General features: G+C 37.4%; 1 protein-coding gene across 2 annotated transcripts; it reads left to right on the top strand.

The window, feature by feature from the left end:
- Positions 1-7,821: 7,821 nt before the first annotated feature.
- Positions 7,822-22,277, top strand: LOC308427547 (vomeronasal type-2 receptor 116-like; the record flags this gene model as incomplete). 2 transcript variants are annotated; one of them, XM_080925694.1, is made up of 6 exons in its annotated part: positions 7,822-8,024; positions 10,291-10,573; positions 10,933-11,736; positions 12,523-12,747; positions 15,563-15,686; positions 21,373-22,277. In XM_080925694.1, the coding sequence occupies 6 exons, from the start codon at positions 7,822-7,824 to the stop codon at positions 22,275-22,277; spliced, it is 2,544 nt and encodes an 847-aa protein (XP_080781820.1). The 2 variants fall into 2 exon arrangements, with proteins under 2 accessions (XP_080781820.1, XP_080781819.1); XM_080925693.1 differs by having other exon boundaries at positions 21,370-22,277.
- Positions 22,278-22,698: the final 421 nt, after the last annotated feature.

Here is a 22,698-nt window from a genome sequence, read left to right as displayed (position 1 = left end):
GAAATCTGTCAGTAGGAACTCTCAATCCTTAACATATATGCTCCAAATAAAAAATCACCCACATTCATAAAAGAAACTCTACTAAAGCTCAAAAAATACATTTCACCCCAAACAATAATAGTGGGAGACTTTAATACCCCACTCTCACCAATGGACGGATCAGGGAAACAGAAACTGAACAAGGACACTGAAAAACTAGCAGAGACTTTGAACCAACTAGAATTAATAGATATATACAGAACATACTATCGCAAAGTAAAAGAATACAACTTCTTCTCACCACCCCATGGCACCTTCTCGAAAATTGACCACATAATTGGACACAAAACGAGCCTTCACCGATATAAGAAGATTGAAATACTCCCATGCATCCTCTCAGATCACCATGGTCTACGGCTGGCCTTTAACAACAACAAAGATAACAAAAAGCCCACATACACATGGAACTAAACAACGCTCTGTTAAAGGATAGCAGGGTCAAAGAAGAAATAAAGAAAGAAATTAAGGACTTTCTAGAATTCAACGAAAACGATAAAACAACATACCCAAACCTATGGGATGCAATGAAAGCAGAATTGAGAGGAAAACTCATAGCCCTAAATGCTTCCAAAAATAAACTGGAGAGAGCTCATATCAGCAACCTGACAGCACAGCGAAAAGCCCTAGAACAAAAGGAAGCAGATATACCCAAAAAGAGTAGACGGCAAGAAATAATCAAACTTAGGGCAGAAATAGACCAAATAGAAACAAAAAGAACCATTGAAAAAATCAACAAAACAAAGAGTTGGTTCTTTGCGAAAATCAACAAGATTGATAAACCCCTAGCCAGACTAACTAAAGGGCAAAGAGAGAGTATCCAAATTAACAAAATCAGAAATGAAAGTGGTGACATAACAACTGAAACTAAGGAAATTCAAGAAATCATCAGATCCTACTACAAAAACTTATACTCCACAAAATTGGAAAATCTGGAGGAAATGGACGAATTCCTAGACAGATACAAGGTCCCAAAGTTTAACCAGGACCAAGTAAACCATCTAAATAACCCTATAACACCTTAAGAAATAGAAGTCATCAAAAGCCTCCCAACCAAAAAAAGCCCAGGTCCAGACGGGTTCAGTGCAGAATTTTATCAGAAATTTATTGGGGATATAACACCAATATTCGCCAAACTATTTCAAAAGATAGAATCAGATGGAATATTACGCAACTCATTTTTTGAGGCTACAAAAACCCTCGTACCTAAACCACACAAAGACCCTACAAGGAAAGAGAGCTTCAGACCAATCTCACTTATGAACATTGATGCAAAAATACTCAACAAAATCCTTGCAAACCGAATCCAAGAACACATCAAAACAATCATTCATCATGACCAAGTAGGCTTCATCCCTGGGATGCAGGGATGGTTTAACATAAGGAAATCCATCAATGTAATCCACCATATAAACAAATTTAAAGACCAAAATACATGGTCATCTCACTAGAGGCTGACAAAGCATTTGACAAAATCCAACACACCTTCATGTTAAAAGTCCTGGAAAGAACAGGAATCCAAGGCCCATATTTAAACATAATAAAAGCAATATACAGCAAAACAACAGCCAACATCAAACTTAATGGCGAGAAACTTGAAGCAATCCAACTTAATCAGGGACTCGACAAGGCTGCCCACTCTCCCCCTACCTATTCAACATAGTACTGGACGTCCTGGCTGGAACAATTAGACACCAAAAGGAGATCAAGGGGATAAAAATCGGAAAGAAAGAGATAAAAACATCACTCTTTGCCGATGACATGATAGTGTACTTGAGTGATCCCAAAAATTCCACCTGAGAAATCCTACAGCTGATAAACAAGTTCAGCTAAGTGGCCGGATACAACATTAACTCAAACAAATCAGTAGCCTTCCTATACTCAAAGGACAAACATGTGGAGAAAGAAATTAGGGAAAAGGTACCCTTCACAATCGTTACAAAAACTATGAAATACCTTGGTGTGACTCTAACTAAGCAAGTGAAGGACCTGTATGACAAGAACTTCAAACCTCTAAAGAAAGAAATTGAGGAGGATCTCAGAAAATGGAAAGATCTCCCATGCTCACGGATTGGAAAGATCAACATCTTAAAAATGGCCATCCTACCAAAAGCAATCTACAGATTCAATGCAATCCCCATCAAAATTCCAACCCAGTTATTCATGGAATTGGAAAGATCAATGTGCAATTTCATATGGAATAACAAAAGACCTAGAATAGCGAAATCCATCCTCAACAACAAAAAAACATCTGCGGGAATCACTATCCCTGACCTCAAGCTATATTACAAGGCAAAAGTGCTGAAAACTGCATGGTACTGGTACAGAAATAGGCAGGTGGATCAATGGAATAGAATATAAGATCCAGAAATGAGCCCTCATGTATACGGTCACCTGATTTTTGACAAAAGAGCAGTAAACATTCAATGGAAAAAGGACAGCCTATTCAACAAATGGTGCTGGTCCAACTGGCACTAAACATGCAAAAGAATGAAAATAGACCCGTTCTTATCTCCTTGTAAAAAGCTCAAGTGTAAATGGATTAAAGATCTCCACATTAAACCAGATACACTGAAACTATTAGATGAGAAAGTAGGGAAAACCTTAGAATACATAGGCGCAGGAGAAAATTTCCTGAACAAATCACCAATGGCTCAAGCTCTAAGGTCAAAGATTAACAAATGGGACTTAATGAGATTGCAAAGTTTCTGTAAGGCTAAGGACATCGTCAAGAAAACAAAACGGCAACCAACAGAATGGGAAAAGATCTTTACCAAAACCACATCAGATAGAGGCCTTATATCCATGGTGTACAAGGAACTCAAAAAGCTAGACACCAGAGAATCAAATAACCCTGTTAAAAAATAAGGTACAGAGCTAAACAAATCATTTTCAGTTGAGGAACACCGAATGGCCGAGAAACATCTGAGGAAGTGCTCAACATCCTTAGTCATCAGGGAAATGCAAATCAAAACAACACTAAGATTCCACCTCACACCAGTCAGATTGGCCAAGATCCAAAACTCAGATGACAGCAGATGCTCTCAAGGTTGTGGAGAAAGAGGAACACTTCTCCATTGTTGGTGGGGTTGCAAGCTAATACAACCACTCTGGAAATCTGTCTGGCGATACCTCAGAAAATTGGATATAGTACTACCTGAAGACCCAGCTATTCCACTTCTGGGCATATACCCCAGAGACACTTTAATACACAACAAAGATATATGCACCACAATGTTCATAGCGGCTCTATGTATAATAGCCAGAAGCTGGAAGGATCCCAGATGTCCTTCAGAAGACGAATGAATACAAAAATTGTGGTACATATACACAATGGAATACTACTCAGCCACCAGAAACAACGACTTAACCAAATTCTTAAGAAAATGGCTGCATCTAGAGAAGATCATCCTGAGTGAGATAACCCAGTCACAAAAGAACAGACATAATATGCAGTCACTGATAGTGGGATGCTAACCCCAGAGGCTTGCACTCCCCCAGAAACAACTCACAGACTGTATGAAGTCCAAGAAATAAAGAAAACAAAAAAATATACATATATTCACAAAACAAGAAGACTTTGACTATTTCCATGTTGCGTTTTGTTTTACATGTACTTTACGCTTATTGTAACTAGTAGGTTTGCAATGCATACTGTCAAGCCCTTGAAAAAAATCAAGTACTAACTAAAAAATATATTCACATGATTTTATGTAAAATTTATTTTAATGTCTGAAAAAACAGTACTGACAAAAATGTATAATTTCAAGCAAAAAATGTTTAAAATCTGTACATTTATCTTTGTTTTGCAAAATAAAGTCGTTAAAAAAAAAAAAAAAAAAAAAAAAAAAAACATAACAAAGCCCATTGTATTATGAGGTGTAAGGAAAGGTTTAAAGGTGCTTGCCTGTAGTTTCTGATAGTGTTTTTTTTATTTAGACATTAGTGTTTATTAAATACAGACACCTATTGGAATCTGTAAAGATGTGTATCTTTAAGATTCCCATGGCAGACTTTCTAGACCATTCCCTATGTCCGCCTCTTTGCCATACCATATAGCATCAGAACATGGGACCTACTGACCCACTGAAGCAGTTTCAGAAAGATCGCTGTTATGTGACTATTAGTTTTTTAAATGTTTGCTCCAAGCTTCTCCAGAATATAAGCACTCATCAAAAGCCTCCAAAATAAAAGTGGATTCAGATGCGTTTAGTGCAGAATTCTATCAAAATTTTATAGAATACCTAATACCAATACTCTCCAAACTATTCCACAAAATAAAGTTAGACGGAATACTACTAAGTTCATTCTTCAAAGCAACAATAACACTCATTCCTAAACCACACAAAACCTGACAAGGAAAGAGAAGTTCAGACCAATCTCCTTTATGAGCATTGATACAAAAATACTTAATAAAAATTTTGCAAACCGAATCAAAGTACATATCAAAACTATCAATCACCTTGAACAAGTAGGCTTCATTCCTTGGACGTAGGGATAGTTTAATATATGGAAATCTATTGAGATGATTATGTGGGTTTTTTTTTTAGTTTGTTTAAATGGTGAAATACATTGATGAATTTCTGTATATCAATGAGTTTTCCTCTTAGAACTGTTTTCATTTCATCCCCAAGGTTTGGGTATGTTGTCCTTTCATTTTCATTAAATTCTAGTAAATCCTTAATTTCATTATTTCTTCTTTGACCAGGCTATTGATGAGTAGAACATTGTTCAGTTTCTTTGTGTATGTGAGCTTTATGTTGTCTTTGTTGTTAATGAAGACCAGCCTTAGATCATGGTGATCGTATAAGATGCATGGGAGTATTTCAATCTTCTTATATCCATTGGGGCTTGTTTTTCGACTGACTATATGCTCAGTTTTGGAAAGGTGCTATGAGGTGCTGAGACGTAGGTCCAGTTGTAAGAGAACCTGTGGAGCTGATCTTCAAGCACTGCCTTTCCTGTTCACACCCCAGTTTCCTCTGACAAAGGCCTGAGTCTTACTATGGGCTGGAAACAAACCTTTCCCACAAGCACTGCTAAGTCCTCTCTGTGTTCTGGTTACTCATGGCATAAACTCACCAGGCCTGTGCCCCAGGATCTCTACTGGTCCATGTTAAAAAGAGCCTGTGCATTTATTCTGCAAGCATGGCATTTCCCGGACAGATTCTGAGTACCTCTGACAGAGGCCTGACCCTTACTGTTGGCCTGAGGGGATCATTTTCCAGGAGCACTGCCAAGCCCTCTCTGCAATATGGTTACTCATGGTGCAACCTCACCAGGCCTGTGCTCCACGATCTCTGCTGGTCCAGGTGGAAGAGATCCTGTGCGTTCAGTCGCGAGCATGGCCTTTCCCAAATCAAAATCTTCTTAATGATCTGTAGAGCTGAAATCCACTTTTATACCTACATTATTCTTCACCACTTCCATCAAGTCTAGGCTGTTCAGTGAGCCTTTTGTAAAGAGTGAGCACACCACAAGGACATTGTATGCAAAATATCAGCGGGTAATCAGTGAGATCTGTTGTATTGCATGTCTCAATCATGGAATAGGACGTTTTTTAATCTGTATAAAATAATGACTGTGGATTCTCATAACTGCTTCAGTGCTTTGACTAAATCTTGCCTCTGTGCTGTAAAACACCATGTTTTAAGTGGTTTAAGAATCAATAAAGTGCATCCAACTAATGGGGAACAAATAGTACAACAATGTTTCATTAACAAATGGTATCAAACATTTAGTGAAAATACAACACCAATACTTGTAATATTATTGTACACAATGTGAGGGGGATGGAGACTATCACATGTTGCCCATAAAACAACATGGCATCAGAGAACTGATATCAAAAAGAAGTAATGAGACAACAAACCTGAAGGAAACTGTGAAATAATAGCTGATAAATGTATCAGCAAAATTTCATTTTACATACTCATCAAGCATAGTAGTGAATATGTTAACATTTCTAGCCAGTAGGATAGCCTAAATGGAAAGGAAAAAACCTTTCCTTGATAATCACGAAGGACACTGTGGTACATGGTGTGCATTCTTTCCACCATGGCAAGCCAGTAACATATGTTTTAGACAAAAAGAGAAAGTTCAAGTAACACTTTTTGTGTTCCAAGAAATATGGAGTTTGTCTTTTCAGAAGACTACATGGACGCTCATATCCCAATTTTGGCAAAGTAAAATTCAACATTATTGAAGAATTCAAATGTTTGATTAGCTGGCTTCATATAATAATTACGTTGTGGATCCCAGCCAAATGCTCACGCAAACCAGCTGACATGTTTAGAACTGCCACAGATCAGAATGAGATTTCCATAGAATCACAATGGAATTCACAGTCTGTCTCCATTATAGACAGAATGTACATTACTAGTAGATTAGACATAGCCATATATTATACAAAAAATATAAAACAGGTGTACAAAAATTATACAAATTTACTTAATCAGTAGGTCTGTAAAAGTACTGAAATAGTATTTAAACTGACAAAGGTATAATTTAACCAAAGGATGAGACAAATTTTTATTCAGATTAACACATTTAGTGCAACAAACTCAATAGAAAGATTCTATTTCAAGCCAATGAAGTATCCACCATTCTTAAAATGCATTCAGTGATGTTGAATATATAGTTTTAAAAACCACAATTTCTCATGAAGATAGGGATCAGTGTGGCCATCATGACCATACATATAAGGTAGTTCAAAAAATTATAAGTCAAAATCAATGCTCCATTTGTATATCTCATTGTAATTGAAACAAGTTACATAAATTAGTATATCAGACATTCATCTGTGTTGTTGCAAAGTCATCCAAAACAGCACTGTATCAAAACAAATACCGAGGTAAATGAAAAAAAAAGGTAAGGTGTATACTAATATTACAGATTAAATTTGCTAATAAATGAAAAATGAAATTATCTCATTTCTTTGAGTAAAACATATAAAAATGTTCTTAATCATTTTAATGATATATGGATAAACATCAACCAAAGAAATATTTCATTAAATGGCACTGACTGCCAGGGACTGATTATCAGGCAAGCAATAAGTATTATAACTCAGTGAATGTTGCCACAGGTAGTGATATTGGACAGGAGGGTGTTGAATACTGTAATTCTAGGCATTACTGGATGTAACATGATCACAGATTCTCCAGCTGACAGGAATCACAGAAAGTTGGAGGAGATTTTCCAAATATGACTGACATAGAATAGTGTATATGCAACAGACAGAATGTTTGGCTCCTGGCTCATGTTGCATATGAGATTGCCCTTCTCTAGACAATGGAACATGTAATGTTCCATGTATCAACTCAAAGTTTGAATAACATGGGATATTTATGACTTTCTCAATTCTTTTTTTAATATGAAACTTCTGATGAACTTCATTATAATTTCCAATAGTGTTCTTACATATGGCTGTCGATACATAGTCTTTCCCAAGCTACTCAGGAGAAGACGGTCCCTGGAGTGTCTGCCATGGGATATGAATGAAATCATGGCACCTGAGGATGAAAAACATGACCTTCACAACATGTTTTCAGAAGTGTTTTGATCAAAAGATTTCAGACCACAGATGCAGTGCTTGAGGCCACAAATTTCCAGATATATCCAGGGACTATGACACAGGATGAGTGGAAAGAAATTGTAGAATATAATTAAGTGGATATCTAGACAGCAAAACCCTTAAAACAGAAACATAGGTGTCAATGTGAGTGATGTTTGTCTGCATAAGAAACATATTTCATAACTGCCCCATCTTAGATCCTAGCAGCCATGAAGAAGCTGTGTGCTTTCTCAATTTTCTTCTTGCTCTTGATGTTTTCTCTCATCTTGTGCAGTGTGACTGAACCCAGTTGCTTCTGGAGGATTCAGAATAATGAATATAATGAAGAATTTCGTAGTGACTGTGGTTTTCTTCTTTTCCCAAGCAAGCCACTTATAGATGAAAAGTTTTACAATAATGTTATCAGTTTTAGGTAAGTCTAATTTTTGTACTATAATGTCATAAATTATAAATCTATATCTGTACATATAAACTGTGGGATTCTGTCCTGTTCTTTCCTTTGTAGCATGAGAAACCACTGAAATTTGTATAGCACATCAATCATTATTTTAATAGTTTCAAATGTGTCACTGTTTAATTTGGTTTCAGTATAATGTGCTTCAATTTATGTATCTAATAGTAACATAATAGTGTGGAACAGATGAAAATATTTCATATGGAGAAAAGTTCTCAGTGCTCAGGCATCACTTAAAGGTTGGGAAAGAATTTAAAAAACTTAGGTATTTATTAAAATAAAACTGGGAAAGTATTTTTACCTAACTAAAAGATAACATTAAAATTGAAATGAGGAGAGTCTAAAAGTTAATAATCTACTTATGTAGTATATTGTATTATTTTATATATTTTGATAGGGATACATGTGTGTTAAATTAATTACCATGATTGATAAATATTCACATTTGAAAATAATGTTACACTTTTTTACAAACATTAAAAATTTAAATATTTTATATATTTTCATTCAGAATACTGTACCCTTGTGGTAGTCCTTCCCAATATTCTTTACCCCATCCCTTCTTTGATACTCTGAGAGGGTGTTCCCCAACCCCGACTGCCTCATCACCCTACCATACTCACCTCTCTAACCCCCACCTTCTATTCTTTACTCCCTCCACAGCCCCCAGGCAACCTCTGAGGTCTCTACAAGTTTAGGCACATGCTCTCTCATTGAGGTCATAAAAGAGAGTCCTCTGCTACATATGTGCCAGGGGCCACTGAGCAACAAATGTATGCTTTTTGTACTAAGGCTATATGTCAATAACAATGAAATGAACATATATCTAATGTTTGACTTCAAAGATTTTTTCCTATTATATATATATATATATAATTCTTGCCTATTACATAAATTCTCACATAGAATCATGGATAATGTCTCAATATTTTTATCAGATATTTTATATATTTCAATTTCAAATGATGTCCTCTCTCTGCTCAAATAATATCACATTCCCCCCTCCTATCCCTTCCATGATGATGCTCCCACACTGAAGAACCCACTTCTACCTCCTTGCCATGGCATTCCACTTCACTTGGGAAACCATCCTTCACAGGACCAAAGGCTTCTCCTCTTATTGTTGCCAGACAATGCCATCTACTGCTACCTATGCTGCTGGAGCCATGGGTCTCTCCATATGCCATCATTAGTTTGTGTTATTCTCTGGAGCTCTGGGGGTTTGGTTGATTTATATTGTTCTTCCCCTGAGTTTGCAAATCCTTTCAGCTCCTTCAGTTCTTTCTCTATCTCCTCCATTTCTGTTCTCTTGCTTAGTCCAATGGTTGACAGCAAGCATCCTCAATATATCAGAATGGCTCTGGCAGAGCCTCTGAGGAGACATCCCTATCAGCAAGCACTTCTTGGCATTAGCAATATCTCTGTGTTCCAGAGATAGCCTAGGTCATCCCTTGTACTACAGCTGGGATGGTAATGTGTACAAATTGCCCAGGTGGTACTGGTTTTAAAGATATAAAGCTGTCATGGAGAACAGCTGTTGTTTGGCAGTATGAGATGCCAGAGAAGGCCATTGGTAAAGATGCAGCTTCAGTTAATGACCCAGGACTAAATGGGTCATTATAGAAGGTGAGTTTTGGCACTATGAAGAGAGCTGATGAGATGCTATTGAGGAAGCCTGGATGCATCAAAAGTTTTCCGTGTTGGAATTGCCAGAACCAAGGAATGACTATGAAGTAAAGTAGCAGCTGTGGAGTGGAATCAATCAAAGCCTAGAGTTATACAGAGGGCAAAGCTGGAGAAATGACACAAGACCTTTGAAAGAAGCCATAAGATCATGTTTAAATCCCAGACATTGGAACTAGAAGCTGTGAAGTTGAAGTTGACTTGGAGACTCCAAGATTGTAAAGATGCCTGATTCAGTGTTATTAGAATTAGAAGACTATTGTGTAGCAATCTCAGTTTATAGGACTGTAATGTAGTCCATGTAATGCATCCAGAGATAAAACAAATATGTATCCATAGTCACAAATATAAAAATTTTCATATCAGAGTGACCTATTTAGGGGAGTTCTTAGGGTGCATTCACTTCTAAAGTTCAATAATTTCCCAAGCTTATTTCAGGAAATGGAGCATTTACATATTTCTTAGTACAAAATTTGCTGCAATTTAGGGAAATTCTCATGTTTCTAACATCCTCCTTAACCATCCCTATGACTTCTTGTAGAATACCAGCAAGAAGATATGAGTATTTTTTGGTACTGCTTTTTGCAACTGATGAGATCAACAGGAATCCTCATCTTTTATCAAATATGTCTTTGTATTTCAATATCGATTCTGGTACGTGTGAGGATACATTAGGATATCTAGAGGAACTAAATTCACTGGGAAATAATTCTTTGAAATTTCTTAATTATGACTGTGCAGTGTGGCCAACATGCGATGTAGAACTTACAGGACCATCATGGACAACATCTTTAAAACTGGCTATTCTTTCTAGGAATCCAAAGGTGAGGATGTGTGACACTGGATGAAGTAACAACTTTTTAATTCTATTCATAGCTGCCTAGGGAGAAAACTGGGTTTACATGGGTTTCTGTGTGCTGTTTTTCATATTTTTTACAGGTATTATTAAGGATTAAATAATCAGTTCATAGATTATTTGGGGAAACAGATAAATCTGTTTTCTACAAAACTGAAATTAGTCAGGAATATTTTAGAATCTAATAGTAACAATACATGATATTTATACTGTAATCTTACTATCCTTAATAGGAGTCTGAGAAGTAAGTAATGTCACTTGTACATAAGTCCAAACTTCCTATTAATTGTATTCCTTTTGGAAATGTTTAATTCTCTTTTCTTTTAGATTTTCTTTGGACCATTTAATTCCCACGTGAGTGACTATGATCAGTTTCCCTATGTCTATCAAATAGCAACAAAGGACACATATTTGTCCCATTCCATGGTCTCCTTGATGTATCATTTTAGATGGACCTGGATTGGACTGGTCATCTCAGATGATGACCAGGGTATTCAGTTTCTTTCTAACTTGAGAGAAGAAATACAAAGACATGGAATCTGTTTAGCTTTTGTGAATATGATCCCAGAAAACAAACAGATATACATGGTAAGAAGTAAGATATATGACATACAAATAATGACATCATCAGCCAAGGTTGTCATCATTTACGGTGAAAGGAACTCTACTCTGGAAGTCAGCTTTAGAAGATGGGCAGACTTAGGTGCACAGAAAATCTGGATCACAACCTCACAATGGGATGTCATCACAAATAAAAGAGATTTCAGCCTTGATTTTTTCCATGGGACTCTCACTTTCGCACACCACAATGGTGAGATTACTTTATTTAGGAATTTTCCACAAACAATTAACACTTCTATATATCCAGTAGACATTTCTCAGTCTATGCTACTGTGGAATTATTTCAATTGTTCAATGTCTAATAACAGCCATAACAAAATGAACAATTTTACATTCAACAACACTTTGGAATGGTTAGCATGGCACAACTTTGACATGACACTGAGTGAAGAAGGCTACAATTTGTATAATGCTGTGTATGCAGTGGCCCACACGTACCATGAACTATTTCTTCAACAAGTAGAATCTCAGAAAAGCACAGAACCAGGAATTTTCACTGACTGTCTGCAGGTAATGTCTCTTATATTTCATTATGCTGAGGTTTACAGTGACACCTTTAAATGATCTCTAGAAATTCATGTATATTAGTAAGACATTCTTGTATCAGTGGACAGAATTTTACACAACAAAACAATGGGTTGTGTACTGGATCATGGTTCCTTCACAAGGATAACAATTTATAGAAGAAAATATTTTATATGTGAACATAAGTCAGTTTTGTGGAAATGTGTCTCAACATTTTATCCAATGAGTTCAATATTTTATATAGAAGCCATGAGTTTTCTCTTGAATGCCTTACTTATGATTCAAGTAGAATAGTGTTCTCAAGAAGTGATACAAGAATAGTCATTGAAAGTAACATTATTTTAAAAACCCAAATGATCAACACAGAATATTTCTTAAGCTTATATTTATTTCATGTATGTAAACTCTATGTGCAAGAATGACCCATTACCACTATTTGTTTCCACAACTTCCAGATATTCTGACTGCCCACTCATTATTACATACATGCCTTCAATTTCTTAAATTATTTTTGCCCATTATACACACACACACACACACACACACACACACACACACACACACTCACTCACTCACTCACTCATACAAGTTACTTTCTATTTGGTAAGCACTTTAATTACCAATTAGCTATATTGTATTTTCCTACATGGTATAACTTTAATATAGCTATATTTCCTAGAAGACATTAAAAATTTAGGGACAATCTCAATTTTGTATTGCTTTAACTGATATGCATATATAATCAATCATCTTATGATCCATCTCTTTTAGGTTGCTTCAGTGCTAAAGACCAGGGTATTTACTAGTCCAATTGGAGAACTTGTGAACATGAATCATAGGGAAAATCAGTGTGCAGAGTATGAAATTTTCAACATTTGGAATTTTCCACAAGGCCTTGGATTAAAAGTGAAAATAGGAAACTATTTTCCTTGTGTCCCACAGAGCCAACAACTTCATATATTGGAAGAGTTGGAATGGGCCACAGGAGAAACATCGGTGTGTACACCACAATTTTCATTCTTTTCTTTTTGATCTTTTTTCAAAACCATATTCCTTTTTTTATTCTTTTCCATTACTCTAGATTTTATTCCCCTCCTGGTCCATCCCCAACTACTCCACTTCTCATACCTCCTGCCTGCATCCTTTTCTCCAGGAGGATATCTTCATCCAACCCCACCAGGTCTTAAGTTCCTTGAGGGTCTCCTGTTTCTTTGTGGTTAGGTGAATCTTCTCTGACTGAACACCACCTGGTAAATCTCTGCTGGATATGTGTATCGGGACTCATATCAGATGGGAAATGCTGTGTGATTGTCCGGTGTCTGAGAGATCTCAGGGGTTATGGTCCTTTGAGACTGATGGTCCTCCTACAGAGTTGTCTTCCTCCTCACTTTCTTCCAGCTAGTCCCCAAATCAACCACAGGGGTCAGCAGCTTCTGTCCATTGGTTGGGTGCAAATATCTGCATCTGACTCTTTCAGCTGTTTCTTGGGACTTTTGAAGGGCAGCCATGTTAGTTCCATTTTTAATGAGTGCTCCGTAGCCTCAGTAATAGTGTCAGGTCTTGGGGCCTCGCCTTGAGCTGTATCCCAGTTTGAGCCTGTGTCTGATCTGTTTTTTCCTTGGGTTCTTATTCATTGCCATCCCTGCTGTTCTTTCAGACAGGAAGAATTATAGGTCAGAGTTTTGATTGTGGGATGGCAACCCAATCTCTGTCTTTATGCTCTGACTTTCTGTTGGATATGGGCGCTATAAGTTCCCTATTCCCACTGTATTACATTTCACCTAGGGACCCCTTCATTGAGAACTTGAAGGCCTCTCACCTCCCTGGTTTCTGGTACATTTTGCAGGCTCCCACTAAATTCCTACCATCTGAGTTTGCCTGTTTCCATTCTTTCTGTTGGCTCTCAGGGCTTCAACCCGTCCCCCCTCTAAATAGCAGATTATGTGTTGTTCCCCACTTCCCCTCCTATCACATTTCCCTTCCAATTTTCTCTCTCACTCTGCTTTTCTGATTGCTTTCTTCTTCTTCCTCCAAAATGTGACTGCTGTTTCCTCACTTGGGCCCATCAGCTCATTGACCTTTTTGAGTTCTGTGGACTGTATCTTGGTTATTCTGTATTATTTTGTCTAATATATTCTCTTATTAATGAGTACATGCAATGAATGTCCTTCTGGTCTGAGTTACCTTACTCAGGATAATATTTTCTAGTTCAATCCATTTGGTTGTAAAACTCAGGATGTCCTTGTTGTTAATAACTGAGTAGTATATTATTCTGTATATCAACCACATTTTCTGTCTCCATTTTCTGTCATGGGACTTCCAGTATATCTAATTTTAAAATATGAGGCACTGAAGTTATAGCTGTGTAGTTAAAACCAATCACTGCTATTGCAATAGACCCATCCTCTGTTACCAGCATCAGAATTTGATAGCTCATAATTTCATGTAAATCTAGGCCAAAGAGATCAAAGGCCTCTGGATTCCATGTTCAATTGCACTCTTATGCCTATCCACACCACAATGCAGAAACAGTTTTATAAAATTTAAAGATATATGTATACATATTTAGGTACATATGTATATATATATATATATATATATATATATATATATATATATAATAAAATGTTTAATTAATTTTTCTATGCATACAAGGTATTTTTTAGAATTATATATAAAATATTTTATATTTTACATTTTTATTATTTTATTTCTTTTACATTACTAATGCTGTGTCTTTTCTATTCCCCACTCTATGAGACCCACAATCCATCTGCCTCTCTGTCACCTCTAAGAGGGTGCTCCCCACCCTTCCACCCATTCCTATTTCACACCTCTACAATTAACCTTCAATGAGGAATCATACCTGCTAAAGAACAAACACATTCTTTCCCACTGAGTCTAGTCATGTTCGTCCTCTACTATGTATGTAGCAGGGGCCACAGACCACCCTATATGTGTTCTTTGGTTGGTAGCTTAATACCTGGGAGCTCTGAGGTGTTAGATTACTGGATCGTGTTGTTTTTCCTATGGGGATGCAATCTCCTTCAACTACTCCAGTCCTTATCCCAACTCTTCTGCTTGGGTCCCCCAGCTGAGACCAAAGGTTAGCTATAAGTATCTACATCTATCTCAGTCTGAAGCTGGTAGAGCCTCTCAGAAGACATCCATATTATAGGGACTTGGTGTATGTGCATGGAATGGATTCCAAGTTAAGTGGTTTCTAGATAGGTCTTCTTTCAGCCTTCAATTTTGTTCCTGCAATTTCTTTAGGCAGGAACAATTTTTGCTCAAAATTTTTGATATGGATAGTTGGCCCCATCCCTCAGTTGGGATACATGTCTAGCTACTGGACCTGGTCTCTTCAAGTTCCATCTCCCCACTTTTTGGCATTTCAGATAATGGCATCCATTGTGTCTGGTATTTTCTAGAGGTTTTCTCCAGCCCCATCCCACACTGCTATATATTTCTATTCATTTTTCTGAGCCTCTGTGTTTCTGTCTTTTCCCCTCCATACCTGATCCTGCCCCCATTTTCCTTTCCTGTCTCTCCCAGGTTCCTCCCTCCCTCCCTCTGCTTCCCAGGATTATTTTGTTCTCCCTACTAAGAAGGCATTAAGCATCCACAATTAGGCCTTTCTTCTTGTAAACTTCATATGGTCTGTGAGTTGTATGTTGGATATTATGAACTTTTAGCTTAACTTTAACTTAACAGTTAGTATATACCATGCATGTGGTTTTGGTCCTGGGTTATGTGTGTCATTATACACTTGATATGCACATACATTCTACATATATATATATATCCTCAGGTTCCCACCTCCATGTGTAGTGTGACATGCACTCCTGGATTCAGGAAAATTCATCAGCAACAAACAGCAGACTGCTGCTTTGACTGTGCCCATTGCCCAGAAAATGAGGTTTCCAATGAGACAGGTACATACTTCTATGAGAAAAAACCCTGCGGAATTAAAGTATCTTTTCTTTTTATATTAGAAGTATAAAATTTCCTATGTGGAAATAAAGGTCATGAAATCTATGAGTTTCATATTTTAATCATTTGATGATACCAACAATTTTGGGCCCTGCAAATAACCTTCAATATCTTCTACAAACAACTCATTTCTTTCACAATATTATGGCCAGTGATTTCATATTTTGCAGAAAACTTTTAGGGGATGAAATATTTGTAACCTTTTTTTTTATTATTCCCCTCATTGTGGCTCTTCAAGTCCATGTGAGACTTAAGTGCTTCAGCTCCTTCTAAGGCCAGACAAGGCAGCCCATAGGCAATTGCACATCCCACATATAGGCATCAGCTTTTGGAATAGACCCCTTCTCCAGATATTCCAGAACCCCGGGGCACCTGGCTGCCTATCTGCTACATAAGATTTGAAAATTCTAGGCCCAGCCTGTGTATATTCTTTTAGAGGTTCAGTCTCCAAGAGTCCAAAGCATCCAGTTTAGTTGATTCAGTTGGTCTCTCTATGGAAATACTATCCTTTAAGGGGCTGAAAGTCTTCTTCCTGTTCTTCCATAAGGTTTCTAAGTACCATTCAATGATTGGATGTTGGTGTCTGCATCAGTTTCAGAAAGCTGCTGTGTAGATCTTCTCAGAGGACAGCCATGATAGACTCTTGTTTTCCAGCATTACAGATTATCATTAATGGCGTCAGGGATTGGTGTTTGCTCATAGGTTGTGTCCGATGGTGGACTTGTTATTGGGTGGCCTTTCCATCAGTCTGCTCCATACCAAAACTCTGCTTTCTTCTATGATAAATTTTGGGATGAACATTTTATGGACGAGTTGGTGTTCCTCTGGCTCCATTGGGGTTCCTGTCTGGCCCTGAGAGGCAGTCTCCCCAGTGTTTATATCTCCAATGCTGTGAGTCACAGCTAAGCGCACCTGCATTGATTTTTCTCACCTCCTCTAACTCAGGTCTCTTTGTTTTTCCTGGAGATTCTCCAAAATTCCCCACCACCGACCAATGGTTGAAGATTTCCTTTAATTCTCATGGCCACCCAACCTGGCCATCCTGCTTTCCACCCCTAAACAAATGCCCCCACTCTCATCCAGATCCCCTTTCCCACCCAGTTTCCTACCTTTATATGCTTTCCATGACCATTTCCACCCCTTGCCCTTCTAAGTAAGGCTCAAGCATCCTTGCTTGGGCCTGTTCAGCGTCCTTACTTCTGTGAAATATAGCATGGGCATTCTGTACTTTATGGCTTATATACACATTAAAAGCGCATATGTACCATGTATGTCCTTTTAGGACATGGTTACTCCATTCAGAATAATAAGCTCACGAACCATCTATTTGTAAAATCCATTTCAAAATTCATGATAGCTTTGCTTTTCATAGATGAATAGTGTTTTATTGTATAGATATACCACATTTACTTCATCCATTCTTTTTTTGAGGGACATCTAGGTTTCTCGGTTTGACAAGGCAGTCCAGCCAACAGAACATATTCCCCACCCAGGTGAAAGCTTTTTGGAATCCGCTGTTTTAGTGGTTTGGGACAAAACATGAAGACCAAGCTGCACATATGCGACATATGTGCAGGGATGTCTATGTCTACCCCTTGTATTTTCTTTGGATGGTGGTTCTGCCAGTGAGAACTCCTAAGGTTTAGTTTATTTGACCCTCTTGGACTTCCTATGGAGTTCTTATCTGTTTTAGGGGCTCACAATCCTTCCTCCAACTTTTTTGTCCCCAAGGTTTATCCACTGGTTTTGTTTGTGGGTGTCTATCTCTGAGTCAGCTGCTGGATGTGTCTGTCAGAGGACATTTACAGGATTTAAACCAAGATCAAGTTATTTGTGTATGTTGTCCTTCATTTTAAATTGTAAGTTAAATTTTAAAAGGTATTTAATTTCATTTTTTGTTTGTCCTTGACCAAGTTATTATTGAGTAGATCATTGTTTAGCTTTTATTTATATATGGGCTTTTCATGTATATGTTTTATTGTTGTTGTTGTAATTAAAGACCATTCTTTATCCCTGGTGATCTGATAGAATGCATATGATTATTTCAATCTTGTATCAGTTGAGGCCTGTTTTGTTACTGAATATGTGGTCAATTTTGGAGAAGGTACATGAGTTGCTGAGAAGAAGTTTTATTCTTTCATTTTAGGATGAAATGTTTTGTTTCACAACTTCTGTTAGTTTTACTGGGTCTCAGTATAGTATCCCTTTTCATGATCTGTCTATTGATAATAGTGGGGTGTTGAAGTCTTCCACTATTATTTGAGAGGTGCAATATGTTCTTTGAGCTTTAGTACATTTTTTTTCTTATGAACGTAGGTGCCCTTGCAATTGGGACATATATATTCAGAACTGAGATTTTATCTTGGTGGTGTTTTTTGAGGTGTATTAACTTTCCTTCTTTATGTTTTTTAAGAATTTTTGGTTGAAAGTTGATTTTATTAGCTATTATATTGGCTACTCCAGCTTGTTTCTTGGGACAATTTGTTTGGAAAATTGTTTTCCAGCTTTTACTCTGAGGCAGTGTCTGTCTTTGTCCTTAGGTGTGTTTCCTGTATGTAGCAAATTTCTGGGTGCTTATTGTCTATCCAGTCTGTTAATCTATGTCGTTTTATTTTTGAATTGAGTTCATTCATGTTCAGAAGTATTAGGGATCGATGACTGCTGTTTTCTGTTATTTTTATTTTAGAGTCTGAATTATGCTTGTGTGATTGTCTTGTTTTAGTTGAAAGAAGATTACATCTTGCTTTTTCTAGGGTGCAGTTTCCCTCCTTATGTTGAAATGTTCTATTTATTTTATTATGTAGGTCTGGATTTGTTGACAGGTATTGTGAAAATTTGGTTTTGTCATGAAATATTTTGGATTCTTCATCTATGTAAATTGTGAGTTTTTCTAACTATAGTAGCCTGGGCTGGCATTTGTTTTCTCTTAGGATCTACATGACATCTACTCAGTTTCTTCTAGATTTCATAGTCTCTGTTGAGAAATGGGGTGTAATTCTGATATGTCTGCCTTTATACGTTAAACTTTTCCTTTATTGCTTTTAATATCCTTTCTTTATTTTGTGCAGTTGTTGTGCATCTGTTATATGACAGGAGAAATTTTTTTCTGGTCAAATCTGTTTGGAGTTCTGTTGGCTTTTTGTACATTTATGAATTTATGAGCATCTCTTTTGTTAGGGAAGTTTTCTTCTATAATTTTGTTGAAGATATTTACTGGCCTTTTAACTTGGAAATCTTTGCTTTCTTCTATGCCTATTATCCTTAGGTCTCTCAGAACAGCAGTTGTGGACGTACTTGTGTTCACAGGTGTGTAAACACTTCTGGGTGACCATCTCTATCCCAGCAGGGTCTGGGTATAAAGTACTCTAATGTAGGTCAGCTCTGTGTGCAGGAAGACACCGGAAGGATCCTCTCCTAGACTGCTCCTTGGTTCCTGTGTTCTAAGGACTCCTTTTGGGTTTCTCTTTGACCAGGAATTTGAGCAGAGGTGGTGGTCTCCAATGTGCTCTCAAATGTGTCAGTGTTCCTTTGAGGTTAGCTCTCCTCCAGCTGGATCTGTGTACAGAGTGCTCTGTCACTAGGTCAGCTCCAGGCACAGGCAGAAATAGAAAGGATCGTGTCCCAAACTACTCCTTGATTCCTGTGTCCTGAGGACTTCCTGTGGGCTCTTAATGGGCCAGGAATTCCAGCAGAGGTGGTCTCACCTGTGCTCTCACATGTGTCAGTGCTTCTTTGAGACTGGATCTCTCCCCACTGGGTCTGTGTACAGAGTTCTCTGGCACCAGAACAGCTCCAGGCAACCATTTATTCTCATAAAGGCCACTACCTGTTAGATTGTATTTTCCTGTTCTTTTCACAGGAATTTTTTTCTTTTCCTCTTTTTCCAATTTTATTTATTTACATACAAATTTAGTTATTTCATATTTAAAGGCTGAGTAATAGTCCATTGTATAATTACGCATTTTCTTTCTGTTTTATTAATTATGTTATTTATTTGCAATCCAGATATTGCCTTCTGCCCAATGCCCCATTCCACAGTTCTCCATCCCATTTCCCTTCCCATTTGTCTGTAAGAGGGTGCTCCCCTTCTGCTTCCCAGCCTCCTCCTTCCCTGGACCCTTAAGTCTCTACAGGATTAGGTGCATCATCTCCAATGGAGGCCTGCACAGGCACTGCCAGAGACTCAGCCTCTATCATCTTAAGACTGGATTTATGATCATTTTCTTGTGCTTCAGTTGTAATAGGATATCCTGTGCTTGCTATAGAAGGATAGCTGTGCTCTGAAGGATTATTTTGATGGCTTTTATTGATTCTGTTCTTTGAAGGACCTTTAGCAATCAAGATGTGTTTGGTCATTGAATGTTCTTATTGTAGTAGGTATTGGGAAAGTTAATCTCTATGGTCTTAGTGTGGGAGGCCTTTGGGGAATATATTTCTGGACCTGCAGGCCTAAATGATTCAAGATCCCCACGTTCGTTTGGCTGAGAGCTACAGATCTATTGAAAGTGGACAAAGAAAGGTGCCAGAAGACTGGATGTTTACTACTTGAAGTAGCAGACTTTTTGGGGCAGCTTGGATTGCTCCAGAGACTCAGCAAGCAGTGATTATGGGTGGGAGTTGGGAAGCTTGCAGGTAATGTTTAGGATTCATAGGTCTGATGAAGACAAGTGGAGAGGTGGGAAGGGGGAGAATGAAAGTCCTTTTGGAATAGCTGGATGTTGAGAGTAGCTTGGCTTGTTTCAGATCCTATGAAAGCATGAAATATGGATGAGAATGACTAGATTACCTTTATAGTTCATGATTAGTAAGTGTGATGAAGATAGGAGAGAGAGCAGTGGAATTCTATAAGCATATTTTACACAATAAATTCTCCACATAGTCTATGTATATGTTTAATCTTCCTTGATTATTTGAACAAAGTAACTTGACTACATAATCTATATAAAATGTTTCCCTGGTATCACCATCCAGCTTGGCCCATGACAAAATCCAATGCTGAGTGTAACAATTGTCATTTGATGAAATATACTTTAAGAGCTTAGATGTTATTAAGGATGAAATGTTTGCTGTCTGTTAATTAGAACACCTGTAAAGTTTTCAGAAATGCATCCAAAAATATGATAGTACTCCTCGACAATCAAAGCTCATCGAAGAAATATTTCTTTATGAAAGAATATTTATATTAATAATTTTAAGTTTTTTAGCATTGTGAAGATATTGACCAAGAATACAACCATCAAAGTCAACAAAGTGCATAATGCATTTTATATCTGACATTGTGAACTATTCCAGCACACTTCAGAGATCTCTGATAGTTTAAAGATAAAAGAATTACATAATATGATTTCATACATATTATTGTACACAATGCACTTTAAGAAGTATGTTTATTTTCTTATATAATTAATAAGTATTTTTCGCCTCCATTCCCTAAGATGGTATGTTTTTCTATCACCAAACACAGTGTGATACAGAGCAACTCTATATTAGTGGTCCCTACAGCAATAAGAAATGACATAAATACTCAAGATCAAAAGATTTTGAAGTATTCTCTTAGTAATAAAAATACTGTGTTATCTAGAACATAACTATGGTATGTTATTTGGGGTTCATCTTTTTTGTCAGCAGATATGGAGCAGTGTGTGAGGTGTCCAGATGATGAATATGCAAATTTTGAGCAAACCCACTGCCTCCAAAGAGTTGTGTCATTTCTGGCTTATGAAGATCCACTGGGGATGGCTCTAGGCTGCATGGCCCTCTGCTTCTCTGCCTTCACATTTGTAGTACTAGTCACCTTTGTGAAGAACAAGGATACTCCCATTGTGAGGTCTAATAACTGCATTCTTAGCTACATCCTCCTCATTTTTCTCATATTGTGCTTTCTTTGCTCCTTGCTCTTCATTGGGCATCCCACCCAAGCTACCTGCATCCTCCAGCAGACCACATTTGCAGTCTTTTTCACAGGGGCTGTTTCTACAGTGTTAGCCAAAACAATAACTGTGGTCATGGCTTTCAAGCTCACATCTCCAGGAAATTGGATGAGAGGGATGTTGGTAACAGGGGTACCTAACTTGGTCATTCCCATTTGTATCCTAATCCAACTTGTTCTCTGTGGCATCTGGTTGGTAACATCTCCTCCCTTTATTGACAGAGATATACAATCTGAACATGGGAAGACCATCATCATTTGCAACAAAGGCTCGGTCATTGCCTTCCATCTTGTCCTAGGATACTTGGGCTCCTTGGCTCTGGGGAGCTTTGCTGTGGCTTTCTTGGCGAGGAACCTCCCTGACAGATTCAATGAAGCCAAATTCCTAACATTCAGCATGCTGGTGTTCTGCAGTGTGTGGATCACCTTCCTCCCTGTCTACCACAGCACCAGGGGAAAGTTCATGGTAGTTGTGGAGGTCTTCTCCATTTTGGCTTCTAGTGCAGGGTTACTTGGGTGTATTTTTTTCCCAAAATGTTATGCTATTTTACTTAGATCAGATTCAAAATTTCTGCAGAAGTACAAAGATAAACTTTATTATTGAAACTAGAGTAGTTTAAAATTTTTTGATGGTACTCAACAATCTTACTACTTTGTCTTAAGATAAATAATACTATATTATAACAAAATGTTAAGTAATATACTAAAATAATAATAACTCATCATTTATTAGTGCTGATTAATAAAATAGAAACTACTAAGGCTCAGTGGAAAACGGGTTCATTCTTGACTACACAACCTCAACTTTTACAATAGGGAATCTCTGTTGAAGAATGGCTGCCATCATTTTGACATGTGTATGGGTGCAAGCCATGTTCTTAAATAATAATTAATATAAATTGACACTGCTGTTTGTATACAGTGCCACCTCTAGGGAACTTGTACTGGGAATTTAAAAAAAGATTTTAGACAATGTGCACATGAAGCTAGTAATGAGCATTATTCCATGGACATGAATTTGACTC

Source organism: Micromys minutus (genome assembly GCF_963924665.1).
Source record: "Micromys minutus genome assembly, chromosome: 11".
NCBI classification, from domain to species: Eukaryota; Metazoa; Chordata; class Mammalia; order Rodentia; family Muridae; genus Micromys; species Micromys minutus.
Note: the sequence above shows the minus strand (reverse complement) of the source record. Positions and strands in the feature narration are given on the sequence as shown.